At 42.0% G+C, this 13,126-nt stretch overlaps 1 protein-coding gene across 1 annotated transcript; it reads left to right on the plus strand.

Moving 5' to 3' along the window:
• The first annotated feature begins 5,708 nt into the window (after window positions 1-5,708).
• Window positions 5,709-9,205, plus strand: LOC129182588 (serine/threonine-protein kinase pim-1-like). The gene is made up of 6 exons (XM_054778933.1): window positions 5,709-6,078; window positions 6,238-6,338; window positions 6,449-6,499; window positions 6,581-6,947; window positions 7,275-7,451; window positions 7,760-9,205. Exons 1-6 carry the CDS (start codon window positions 6,006-6,008, stop codon window positions 7,975-7,977), a joined length of 987 nt encoding a protein of 328 aa, XP_054634908.1. The 5' UTR covers window positions 5,709-6,005; the 3' UTR covers window positions 7,978-9,205.
• Window positions 9,206-13,126: the final 3,921 nt, after the last annotated feature.

Below are 13,126 nucleotides of genomic sequence, written 5' to 3' on the forward strand. Positions count from 1 at the left end.
GAACACGAGCGCCCTGTGGGCAGCTGGGGAACTCGTTGCAGCCTACAGTCCTTTTAAGCAAGCTCCAAAACTCAATATCTAATGCATTCCTGAGTACTAATCATTAGTTAAAAAGACATGAAAGCCCCAAAGGCCTCATTGTCTGTCCATCCAATCACTATAAATGACATGGGCAGGCTTTGTTTGTCTGCGAGGAGTGAGGCTACTCCTCCTGCTGAGCTGCAGGGCAATATTACAACCCTCCCCTAATTATGGAGGTAATCTTTGTCAATCACTGTCAAGGCACACACACACACACATTCACACACAAAGTGAGACACCTGGCACTGCCCGGTCCATTTCTGCAGACTGCGCTCGCTCGTCATATCTCCAAGACGATAGGGCTGTCAACATAGATGATTTTTAGGGGGCTCTGAGCGCTGCAGGGGGCGTGATTGCTTAATGGTTTATGATTCCTGTGCTTCCATAATAGCTTTATTAGGACAAGGGTCACCTATTTCCCTGGTCATTTCTATTTAAATTCCACACATTGGTTGTAATACATGTCTGGTACTATATTAAGAGCAATTACCGCCATAAAATGGGGAAAAATTGTTTATCCTGTGTGTCATCGGGGGAGGGGGTTTTATTATTATTATTACTATTATTATTATACCATTAGGATAAATAGCCACTTCTACAAAGACATTAAGGGGCGATACAAAATACAAATACAAGACAGTATTGTAGACAGGAAGGATACAGTGTTTAAGACCAATTAGGTAGGGTGTTATAGCTTCATGGGCGATAAAATGTACAGTACTAGCCAAATGTTTGGTGACTACTGAATAAGAACATGTGTCCAAACTTCTGCCTGGTACTAAATACTGACATTATAGATGAGTCCATAGCTATCATTATTAAAAGGACTCAAAATAAATGTGATCCTAGACACATTTCTGCAAACGCTGCATAAACTTCATATACTGAACCTCACTCCATTTTCGGTTTTATTTGACCCTTAATTGGGCACCTTTTTAATTGGGCACTGTTATTTACAGTAATTGAGGTATAAATATTTATTTTTTAGAAATATTTATTAATTCATATGTTTTGTTTATTAATTTATTTTATATATACAGTCATGGAGAAAATGATTAGCCCACCCTTATTTCTTCAGTTTCTTGTTCATTTTAATGCCTGGTACAACTAAAGGTACCTTTGTTTGGACAAATATAAAACAACAGACAAAAATAGCTCATTAGAGGGAAAGGCTTCTTGAGACGTCATCTGTACGTCTGTGAAGAAGGTGTCGGACGTTGTGACGAAGCTCTTCGGACAACTTGATGGACAACTCGATGGACAACTCCTGTACGACTGACAGCCTACACAGACGCATAGCTCATAAGAGTTACATTTTTTGGCAGTGCAATGCTGTAGCTATTCATGTAAGAACTTAAGTGATTTTGGTTATTATCAAGAAAACCATGGAAGTTGCTAGATATCAGCTCTTAAATTCAACTCTAATGAGCTATATTTGTTATCATCATTTTATTTGTCCAAACAAATGTACCTCTCGTGTCATCCAGTCAACTCATTCCCTTCCACATTTCCAAACGTTAAAAGTACAACAGGGCTGTTATGTAGAGTTGTTTGTGGTGCAGAAGCCATCTCACCAGTGTTGTGTTTTTACAAAACACTGATTGTTTTTTTTATTTAAATAAAAACTGCACGTGACGCAATATTATACTAGTACAGTTTTTACAACAACAGTCACTACGTCATTCGAAAAGCCAAGAATTGTGCCGTTTTGTGTTTGGAAATAACAAAACATTGCTGCACTCCACGTCAACACTGAACATGGAGAAATGTAATTTTGCGTTTCGAAACTTCCTCTGGGCAAAGTTTCTATTTATCCAAAAAGCGGAAGTCCTTCAAAGAAATTATTATGTAAGCTACTGTGCTCTTCAGCCCCACGGTAGCCTCTTAAGTATCGGTGCGCCCAGTGTATCACGCTGCCTGTAAAAGCTGGTCGTTTCCCACCTTTTTTCACCCCGGTTTCGCTATTCTGTGGGAACAGCACAAACAATGAATGGGGAGACAAAACTGACCTGGCAATTTTTCACCTTTGGAGGCAGTGTCAGAGCAAGGACACCACCTCTGTGTAAGGGTATATTAAAGTTTAACATCGGAGACTCAGTTCTCCCAACCTGTTGTGCTGAAAGTAATTATCCAACAAGTGTTTTATTCATGACACTGATTGATGATAAGTTGCCATGCCATGAAAGCACAAACTGGGTTCTGTGTAAAAGCCACTGACATATAAATGCCGGATTTACTGTTACAGAATTTTGCATGATCTCTGTGTGAAAGAGGCCAAATGTAGCTCACAGGGTATAACACTACTTCTTCAAATCTTCTTCCAGAGATAAGAGTGAGCAACTGGCACCCAAGAGCAAGCAGTGCAGCTAATAATCCCATCCCCCCACCACCACCACTCCCCTGACACATGGGGTTAGATGCGTCATTTGAGCCCTGCTGACCATGCAGGCAAGCAGGCAGGGCATAGCTGCAGCCCCAGGAGAGACTCACTCACCGCCAGCATTTCAAAGGATTTTACCACTGTCACACCGCTTGCCTTGGACCTCTCCATTTTCACACACCCATCTCCGATGCTCCTGACTGGGCATGAGCTCAGCGCACGCTTCTCCAGACCTTTCCGGAATCTATAAAACACATGCCTTCACACTTATGCAACATTGGAGATCATGCATGCTTTTCTGTAGAATCGCTGAAGAGAATCCGATCACAAGAGAGTATTTGTAGAGTATTTAGAGTATTTACTACTTCCAATAATTTGAATGCTAAACGGAAACCTCTAAGGTCTATCTGCACTCGTGCTTTGCCTATTGTCGTAAAAAGGTATTAAGGGAATGTGCCCCGGGCATCCTAAAAGCAAGTAGGAACATTCCAATGTTCTTGTCGTCATTCCAGTTAACAGGGAGCCCTCCCAACAAACACTTTTCAAACAACTTTTTAAGCTACTGGAGGTTTGTTTCAAGGGCCAGTAAGACAAAGCACACCATTTTGTTTAGTAATTGACTAAAACGCTTATTAGTTTTTTACTAATACATGCATATACAGTCATGTGAACCTATTAGGACACCCCTCAAATGGAAATGACATTTGTGGCACCTCCTATGGGTTGTGATCGAAATGTTGGAAGACATGGAAGACATCCTCAAACTTTAACAATCATTATCAAAGACGTTTTGCAAAGACGTTTTGCGTGATGGTGACCATGTTTTTTCAACCGGTGTTTTACAGATATGGGCTTGGCAGTCCCCTAAGGGTGTGTACCAAATTTTGCATTTGGGGGTAACTTGAAATTTAATGTCAATCCAATTTATGGGGTAAAAAGTTTTGGGTTTAATAACAGCATCACCATGTGGTGTATTTGCGCATGTTTTGACAGTTTTTCACCCTTTTGAGTGTAGCGGTTCAGGGGTAGAGGAGTTACACCATGCGGTGTCCTAATTGGGTTGTTTTTTTTTAATATAGCTGTAGTTTCCAGCTGTTTCTAATAGGGTTGCCTGTTAGTGACAAATATTTGAAACGTGCCTCCCTCCATAGTGCAGTGCAGTGCAGTTCTATACCACTAAACCACTACACAAACAATGTTAAACGTATTTAGATTTTAGCACTGGTTTGAATTGTGCACCTAATGTTGAGTGTTTGCATGTCATTGCAAAGTAAAACAAAACTCATACAGTGGGTGTGTGTGGTTAGGTTCAGACAATAACAATAACGGGAAAAAGGGAGCACCAAGATGGGAGGAGCAGAAAAAAGGAGGAGGAGAGGTGGAGTATGGGGGGAGTAAATGGAAAGCTTTTTATCTCCAGTTTCCCACATCCTAGTCTGCAAACGCGGCCACCCAATTTGAAAGAATGAGTGGAATGCGTCCATTCTCTCCCCTCAGTCTACCCACACCCCTCCCGCTGTTTGATGCGCAGGCCGGTTAAGAGGCATTGTCATGCAACTCAAACAAAGGCCATAGTCCTGGACTTCACTTTAGCCAATAAAGCTGTGTGTTTAATGCGGAAACAATCAGGTAAATGGCAGGGGGTTAGAATAGCTGGAATGGCAGTTGAAGGACTACAAACAGATCTTCATCGTATGCCATGTGGCTGCAGACCCAACAGTGAAACAAACTCACACACTTTGCACAATGCAACACGCCCAAAAAGGAGTAGGACGTTATAAGCAATGCAGTTATACGGGTATTATATGAGTAAGTATGCCATCGATATATCACTGCAGTGTGTTATAATATGATAGTACGACTAATACAGTATATTATACTTAAGTAATGTTGTTATGCATGTATTATATGAGTAAATATGCATGCCATCAATGTATCACTGCAGCTGTAAACACATGATCCACTGCATTTTGTTGTTTGTATGATCAGTCTAGAATTCCGCTCGGATGAGGGTTTTAAGGTGCTGATTCCGATCCAGGACTGAAATTGGCCGATACCAACCACATGGATTAATTATGCATTTCCCTTGACTTGAAGTCCCTTGACTTCCATGGGGCCCAAAATAAAATTATGATGGAGACGCCTTCTTTAAGGAGACTTTGGATGTGAGAGTTCATTGCTGGAACTCTAGCAGAACTTCCAGGTATGCGAAAGAGCACTCGGTGAAGCCGGTGTCTTCCACCGCTGGGACAGGCTGGTCATTGCGTCCGATTAATTCAATTATTTTTCAGGTTACTTGCTTAGCCTTCTGACTGTCACACACATACGATCGAGTGTTGCTCACATGGCTGCGTTAGCTGCTGTTTGACTGATGAGCACACGGTGAGCCTTGAAAACTCACCATACTTAGTCAAGTGTTTGTTCTTCAAATACTGTACTAAATTACAGCTTTTTAATGTGCTACCCCACAACATAGTTTTCGTGGCATGTTGTGGCAGTTGCATTCCACATGGAAGACATGATTGTTTTTGTTTTGGCACACCACTGTGAAGGAAAGTAGGAGGAGGACGCTGCCCAAGATGTTAGTTAGAGCAAGACACTACTTGCACGCAGGGATTGCTGCGGCTTGTAATAGTACTAGCCACAGGTGATCGGCTTTTGTGATCAGTGTTGAAGGGCATTTATCGGCATATAGCGATCAAGTGATTTTTCACGGAACTCAGCCAATAGTGATATGTGGCTCATTGACTGGAGCACCACTACTTGGCTCATAATGTGATGGCGCCGCTACTTCAGCAATGCCGTTACAGTATATGTGTAGTGTGTGTTAGTATGCATGGTGCAAATTATCACTTTAGTTATAAACGCTTTGTGTGTGTGCGTGTGCGCGTGCGAGTTATATTCATGGTAGACAATATAGTCAGTTTTCCCGCGAAAAATGGGACATACACGGGGGATAGGCACTTGGCTTTGAATGTTAGTCTCCTCCCCCTAAATGTGAGTTCATAACTCCTAATTCAAAGTCCCTCTCTCCTCCCCCCCTCACACACACCATTTTGGCGCGCTCCGATTCCCGCCACGTCTGTGTCTGGCTGGGTAGGTTATGGAGTTCACTCTATTTTCATGCCGCTGATTGACGTGAGTTTGGACAGCGGTTTCGCCCTCCGATTGGCGGAGAGAGCGGAAAGGGGCCGAGAATGGGCGGGGGTGGTAACACCCTCTTTACTACCACTTTATAACCGTCCTCCCCCCACCAGCTTCTTGTTACCAAAGCCGGCGTCGGGCTTAGTGGGGCACCGTTTATTTATACCGTCGACTTGTACGCATTTGTTTACAAAACAACGCGGAGAGGGACGACATTTTTGCAACTATTTGTCCTCATCTTGGATAAAAGCGGGTTTTTTTCCACTCTATCCGGATGAAAGGATCTCTACGGCATTTTGTTTCCTGCGACGTGGATACGACACATAGGAGAACCGCACCAACTGGATTATAACTAAAATCCAAAATATATACGTTTTTTTAAAATTTATAAATTAAAGGAATGCTGCTTTCCAAGCTTAACTCCCTGGCTCACATCTCCACCGACATGCCGGCGAAGCTCCAAGTTCATGCAGGTTAGACGCCCTTCTTTTCCTAATGGAGGCGCAGTAATGGCGGCACTACTCAAAGGAGACCCTCATTCACGATTAACAGCAGTATTTTAACATAGACAGCACCTCATCTGTGGCTAGGTTTTAACCGTCAAGTGTGTGTGTGTGTGTTTGTGTGTGCAGCGAAGGAGCCCTTCGAGAAGCTCTACCAGGTTGGGGCGGTGCTGGGCAGCGGTGGCTTTGGCACCGTCTACTCCGGTACGAGGACGTCCGACGGAGCTCCGGTTAGTACTCATCTAGCGTTTTACTAACCATCTGTATGGTGTTTGTTGTTTTAAAGGTGATTTTGTGTTATTATGCTGTGTTTTGACGTGGTTTCCCCCTCTCGGCTCAGGTGGCAGTCAAACATGTCGCCAAGGACAGGATCTCCGAGTGGGGAGAGCTGGTGAGTAATGGTCGAAGCACATTTGAATTTGTCTTGTTTTGTGCCACTAGTAATTAACTTGGTTACCCATGCATCTTTCAGCCTAATGGCTCCAAGGTCCCGATGGAGATAGTGCTGTTAAAGAAGGTCGCTACAGGCTTCCGCGGCGTCATCAAGATTCTGGACTGGTTCGAGCGAGCCGAAAGCTTCATCATAGTCATGGAGAGGCCGGAGAACGTCAAGGACTTGTTCGATTTCATCACGGAGAAGGGGGCTCTACCGGAGGAGCTTGCCCGCAGCTTCTTCCGCCAGGTGCTGGAGGCGGTGCGTCACTGCCACAACTGCGGCGTGGTGCACCGCGACATCAAGGACGAAAATATCCTCATCGACCTCCGGACCGGGGAAATTAAGCTCATCGACTTCGGCTCCGGAGCCCCGCTGAAAGACACCATATACACCGACTTTGATGGTGAGTCGCCACCCCCTAGATTTGTGCATTGCTGCATTTGTTTACATTTTTTTACGTATAGCCAATGATGGCACATGTGCTTTGGCGCCCTCCAATGGCCAAGGGTGGTAATTTTTACAACTCAAAGTTTGTAAACAAAGTCACATGGCTGCTCCCCCGCCCACACATGCTCCTCTTCCGCTCACACACAAACACAAGCCACGTCACGCTCCCTGACACCTGATCCGAAGATAACGCACAGTGGATAAACCTCCTGCACACTTTCATAATCATGTTCACTGAATTATAACGAGTAAAATTATTGACTTTTTGTTCATTTTTTTAAAGGCACAAGAGTCTACTGCCCACCTGAGTGGATTAAATACCACCGCTATCACGGGCGCTCTGCCACAGTGTGGTCGCTGGGTGTGTTGCTGTACGACATGGTGTGTGGCGACATTCCGTTCGAGCACGACGAGGAAATCGTCAGAGGGCAGGTCCTCTTCAGGAGGCGAATCTCTGCTGGTAAGACCCAATCATGTATAAATATTATAATTTATTATAATATATATAATATTAATAATAATAAAATAATGAATCAATAGAAAAGTCTCCAAAATAATCCGGGAGGGCCCAAAATAGATATATGGAAATATACGTGGAAGAAACTTGTGGCCATGTAGAGACGGAAACGACATGCGTCTAAATAAGATAAATAGCATAAAGCTGTTTATTTTAGTTTATTTAAAGTACAATGTATATGCATGTTATGTAAGTAATGCATCCTTGAATGAGTTTTGCATCTAATATCTTAATTGGCACTCTTCTTGCAGAGTGCCAGCAGCTGATCAAGTGGTGTCTGTCTCTCCGCCCGGCCGACCGGCCATCCTTTGAGGATATCGTCAACCACCCGTGGATGCAGAACACATCCACCTCCACGCTGCTGCCACAGGCGCCACAGACAGACAAGTCTAGCACAGAGATCAAGCTGCACAGCATCAGCCACGAGACCTCGGCCTTCACGCCCACTGCTGTGGCCGTGGCGCGGTGATGGTTAATAGATAAGCTTGGACTTGAAAAGACTACACATAAAGGGCAGGAGAAAAGCACCATTCTCAAGTAAAAACACACATTCTCGTGCCTCGTTTTGATTTCACATCATCGTCAGACCACCACTGGACTCTTAATGTGGGGGGTGATTGTCAGCCTCTGCTAAAGACAACAGCAGAACACGTGCACGGACAACACCGAGTTACGTAACCCGTTTGGGCTGCAGATTTGTTGCTCAAAAGTGCCTTCTGTGAGATTGTTGGTTGGGGGAGGGGGGGATTTTTTGGGGAGGGTCTCACCTGGAAATACTTGAATTTCTGAATGCAAAAAGTTTTCAGTTCTTACTACGCTCAAGGCTGTATCTTCTTGGTTTTTCCACTCATGGGCCTAGATCAGTGAAGCCTATGCCATTAATTTACAACCACTGCAACTACTACTACTACTACTACCACTCCAATGTCGTTATAGCAACCAGACAAACCTCGCAGCTCTGACAGCATCCTGTGCAAACAAAACACAAAAACACTGGACTTACCTCTCCTTTACCACAACATCTGCCTTTCTTCTTCTACAAGCAAACGCCACTTCCTTTCTTTGTTTTCACGTGTCACACCTAAATGCACACATCAATGCAAAATCAACCATACCCTGAATGCACCATCCTCTGCTCTCCTTGACAAAAAAGTTCAAATAGTGCCTCACACAGGTCTTAAAAAATTGTCAGTGTATGAATTGTATAATAAGGTATTTATTTTTGCTGTGACTCACGATGAGCTTCTTTTTCTTATTTATTATATTTATGAGAAGAATTTCGGCTGTTCGTATATTTCATTCCACAGTCACTGAAGGGCCCACCATTATTTAAAAAGACAAAAAGGCAAGGTTATTTTTTGACCATATTTATTATGGCTTGAATTTTTTTTGTTTTTTATAAAAAGGAGCAGACGCGTTTGTGTGTATGTTTGTGTATGTCCTGTAAATAACTGTAAATAACTTCCCAAAGCACTTCCATGTTAGTGTATCTGAACACTGAACGTCTACTGATCGTAACTGTTGGATGCTGTGTGTGTATATGTGCGTGTATGCGAGTGTGTGTGTGTGTGAGAGAGAGATAAATGTCATTTGGATGCATGGTTGCAGCTTGGATTGTTTTTTGTTCAGATTAGAATTGTAAGTAAGTTAGAAATTATTTTTTTATATGAGTCCAATAAATATTTTTGTAACAATGACACTGGAGTCTTGTGTATTGCTTCAACACATACCTATCTAGTCAGAAGACCGGTAAAGCACAATTTCTTCATTATGGATAGATAAATAAATACATACACTTATCTCGTCAAGGGGTTGTTAAAATGCAATTTCTTCATTATGGATAGATACATACTGTATACCCATATAGTCTGAGGTTTGGTAAAACATAATTTCTTCATTAAGATACAGACATAACATACTCATCAAGTCAGAGGGTTGTTAAAATACATGTTTTGGTTGTGGATCAGAAAACTAGTTGCATATCTAGTTGCATAGATAGATATACCGATCTAGTTTGGTAAAATACAACGCCTTCATTATGGATCGCTCGATGGACAGGTAGATTAAAATCAACAGAGTGAATATATCTACCTAATAAAACTGCAAGTACATGTTTATACTGTATGAATATTAATATTGATTATTGTGTACCACATTACAATAAGATTTTTTTTTATTTTGTATTTTATATAAATACTTTCCATATTTCCCTTTGTTAAATAATTGCAATAATCTGACAATGGTTGGTAATAAATATGTAAAGAGTAAATCAGGGCCACACGGTGGTCTAGTGGTTAGCATGTTGGCCACACAGTAACAGTCTGGAGATCGGGTTCGATTCTCCCTTGGGCATTTCTGTGTGAAGTTTGCATGTTCGTGCGTGGGTTTTCTCCGGGTACTCCGGTTTCCTCCCACATTCCAAAATCATGCATGTTAGGTTAATTGGAGACTCTAAATTGTCCATAGGTATGAATGTGAGTGTGAATGGTTGTTTGTCTACATGTGCCCTGCAATTGGCTGGCGACCAGTCCAGGGTGTACCCCGCCTGTCGCCCGAAGTCAGCTGGGATAGGCTCCAGCATGCCCCGCGCCCATAAAGAGGAGAAGCGGTATAGAAAATGGATGGATGGATGGATAAATAGCCATCAGATAAGAAGAGTAAGCTTGCCAAATAGTGAGCCCACATTTACTGTAGCATTCTACTGCTTTGCTGAAGCAGTTACTCACTAATGATAATTCTTAATCTTCACAATAAGATGTCTCTTAGGTCACATTTAAATGATATCAACACCTCAAAATAAGCGCTCTAACTGAAAAAATGACAAGACGGGTGGCGGTAGCTTGAAACTGCCAAATGGTGAAAAGTGCTGTTAATGTCTCTACAAGTCAAACTTGATTAATATATAATGTGTGTGACTGAACAACATTAATACAGTGATTCTACACAGCATATGTGGATAGGAGGCCTTGTTGCTGAGTGGTTTGGCACCATGGCATTATCACCGACAGGCTTTAATCACCACATTGCATTGGCTCGTAGGTCTGAAGTAATCAGCGGGATGGTGCCTGGGCATCCTCGTGGGTTTAATCCCACTAACAAGCTCCGCACGCTCTACTGGCTTAATCTCAGACATCCTAGGTGGCGATGGTGACCAGCGGGCAGTGAAGCTGCTCACCTGCATATAGAAGGCACTGAACACATTAATCAGTCGCCATGCTCCCAATGGGACTCAGACCTGCCCCCACCCTCCAGCAAAGATTTACACAACAGTAAATTACATGGAGGTTGACAGCACTGCTCCTCACTTACTGTATATAACTGTATGTAGGGTTGAGTGCTACATGTGAGAATGCAAAATTACAAAAGAAGTTCCAATGGGAACTCCAACTCCATTTTATGACATTCACTTGAATTTGACTGCATTTAATTGTGGCTGTGCAGCAAGGGGTCCTTGGGTTCGAATCCATTCTGGGGATTCCTTGTTTACAATAGATGTATCTAATGTATCTGTGCATTGAGTGCATAGAGAGAGTGAATGCCATCACAGGATGTATAAATACACTGTATCACGGGCAAAGGATAATAATGTAAATCAAATAAATAGGGGTGTCAGATTTGACGAGATTTCTTGTTTGGACAAAAACTGTCTCGAGAGCACAGGGCAGGCAGAAGCCAATCAGACTGTGGACTATGGCATTGCTACTATGAATGATAACCAAACCAAATGTGGGTTTTTGTTGCCTCAGGTGATCAGGTGTGTTGATATTAGTGATACTGATACTTCTGATACCAGTTCCTCGTGCTCTATAATCAATTCTCAAATCAAAATACCAATACTTTTCATACTTCAAACATTTGAGGTAATGTTTGTCTGGAACGTTTGTCTGTTGAAACGATGACCAATCGTAAACGGAGCCATGTGTGAATTGTGAATAAAGTTTTAATTCTTTTAGTAGTTCTTAATAATTAATCATTGATTTTGATGGTTTTATTATATATATATATATTATATATATTAACCACAATTTGTTTAGCTGATTGATTTTGATTAACTATGGTTTGTTCTAGTGGGAGTGGGCTCCAATACACTACATACTGTACGTGTTTCTAATAGGAGTTGAGTCCTGTCGTAGGCCATATGTTGTGATAACCATGAAACTGGACATGTGACATGAAGGAAGCATCTCTTTCCTGGCTGCACAGTACAATATGGCTAAAGCGACAATAACTGCACCTAAAGAAAAACTGAATGTTCTCCACAAAGTTAAACATAATTAACTATTTATTTATTGTTTCTGTTAGTATTATTAATTGGTCTTTTATTGTATGTATTTACATAATAAATGCAAATTTACAGCAGCAGGATAGAAGGACAAAAAAGCTAATGAAGCAGATGAAAGAATGGCTTATATCAAACAGAACATTTTTTAAAAACATTAAAAAAACATGTATTATTATTATTGTGCTATTTACTTATTTAACCAGTTATTTGTTCATTTATTTAGGCTGAAAAACCCTTGTGCATATTTTGCAACAGAGAACCACAAATTCCGCTGTTCAACTTATTAATGCATTAATTCAAAGCTCCACGCAAATAATTACCAGACAAATAAGACCCGAGTGTGTGTGTGCGCTGCATTGATGTAACAGACTTTTTCTTTTGCAGCGTCTTACGCTGCAACTCATTCGCTGCACGAAAATTGCGATGTATCACAGGTGGTTTCTGCGAATGTCTCCGAGGTCCATTTCCTTTGTCATTCAGAGAACCAGAAGGCGACGCATATGCAAGGCAGTGTCTTCTTGACACAGATGGAGAGGTGTGTGTTTGTATGTGTGCGTGAGTGTCTCTAAATGCCTGAAACTGGCAGGGTTTAGTGAAGAAGTGAGTCATCACAAAAATAGGCCGCAAGAATCTTTCAGAGAAAAGGCACCATGATTAAAATGATAACCAACGTGTTCTTCTTCTTGCATAATTCATCAGTGAAAGGCCAATAGGAGCAGGCCAGCTCCGTCCTGTTCCCGTAAGTCATGTAGTAAGCACACTTCAGTTGCATAATCAGCTACTCATCTGTTCCGACTGTTCAACTGTGGTTGGGTAATATTGACGGAAACATCGCTCATCGCCCCCCCCCACCGCCCTCTCATCTCCTCATCTCTTCCTGCTTGATGGTGAAGATGCTGCAATGCTGCCACCATTCCTAGAAAGATGGAAAATAATGTGTGGGAATGGCAGCTAAAATGACCTTTGTACTGTACCTCACCTTTCAGCAAGCATTTCATTATATCTTTTCAAGGGAAAATACTAGCGAAATGCAACTTGGATATTCTTTAGAGTAGTCAATGTACGCCTTGTATAGCAATTTCCATTGACTGTCCTCTGTAAATGACTCGTCACAAAGCCTTTTTGTCAAATAGTTGGCAACACAAGTGTGTACATTTCACAGTGAACATGTCCAAAGTGTGAGCACTATAGTTAAATAGCACTATCTTAAAGGGATAGTACAGATTTTTTTGACATAAAGTTGTATGACATCCCCATCAGCAGTGGACTATTTCAACAGTGACTTACCCCCACATTTGGTCCCGCCAGTCCAGTTCTGGTCGAATTTCTGTGACGA

This window comes from Dunckerocampus dactyliophorus, chromosome 1 (assembly GCF_027744805.1).
Source record: "Dunckerocampus dactyliophorus isolate RoL2022-P2 chromosome 1, RoL_Ddac_1.1, whole genome shotgun sequence".
Taxonomy (NCBI): domain Eukaryota; kingdom Metazoa; phylum Chordata; class Actinopteri; order Syngnathiformes; family Syngnathidae; genus Dunckerocampus; species Dunckerocampus dactyliophorus.

What these genes read in the sequence shown, in the direction of transcription:
- LOC129182588 (XM_054778933.1), top strand. Translation starts at nt 6,006, where the DNA reads ATGCTGCTTTCCAAGCTTAACTCCCTGGCTCACATCTCCACCGACATG. An exon ending in TCTCCGAGTGGGGAGAGCTG is followed by an intron (nt 6,500 to 6,580) that starts GTGAGTAATGGT and finishes TGCATCTTTCAG; the next exon opens with CCTAATGGCTCCAAGGTCCC. An exon ending in CAGGAGGCGAATCTCTGCTG is followed by an intron (nt 7,452 to 7,759) that starts GTAAGACCCAAT and finishes CTCTTCTTGCAG; the next exon opens with AGTGCCAGCAGCTGATCAAG.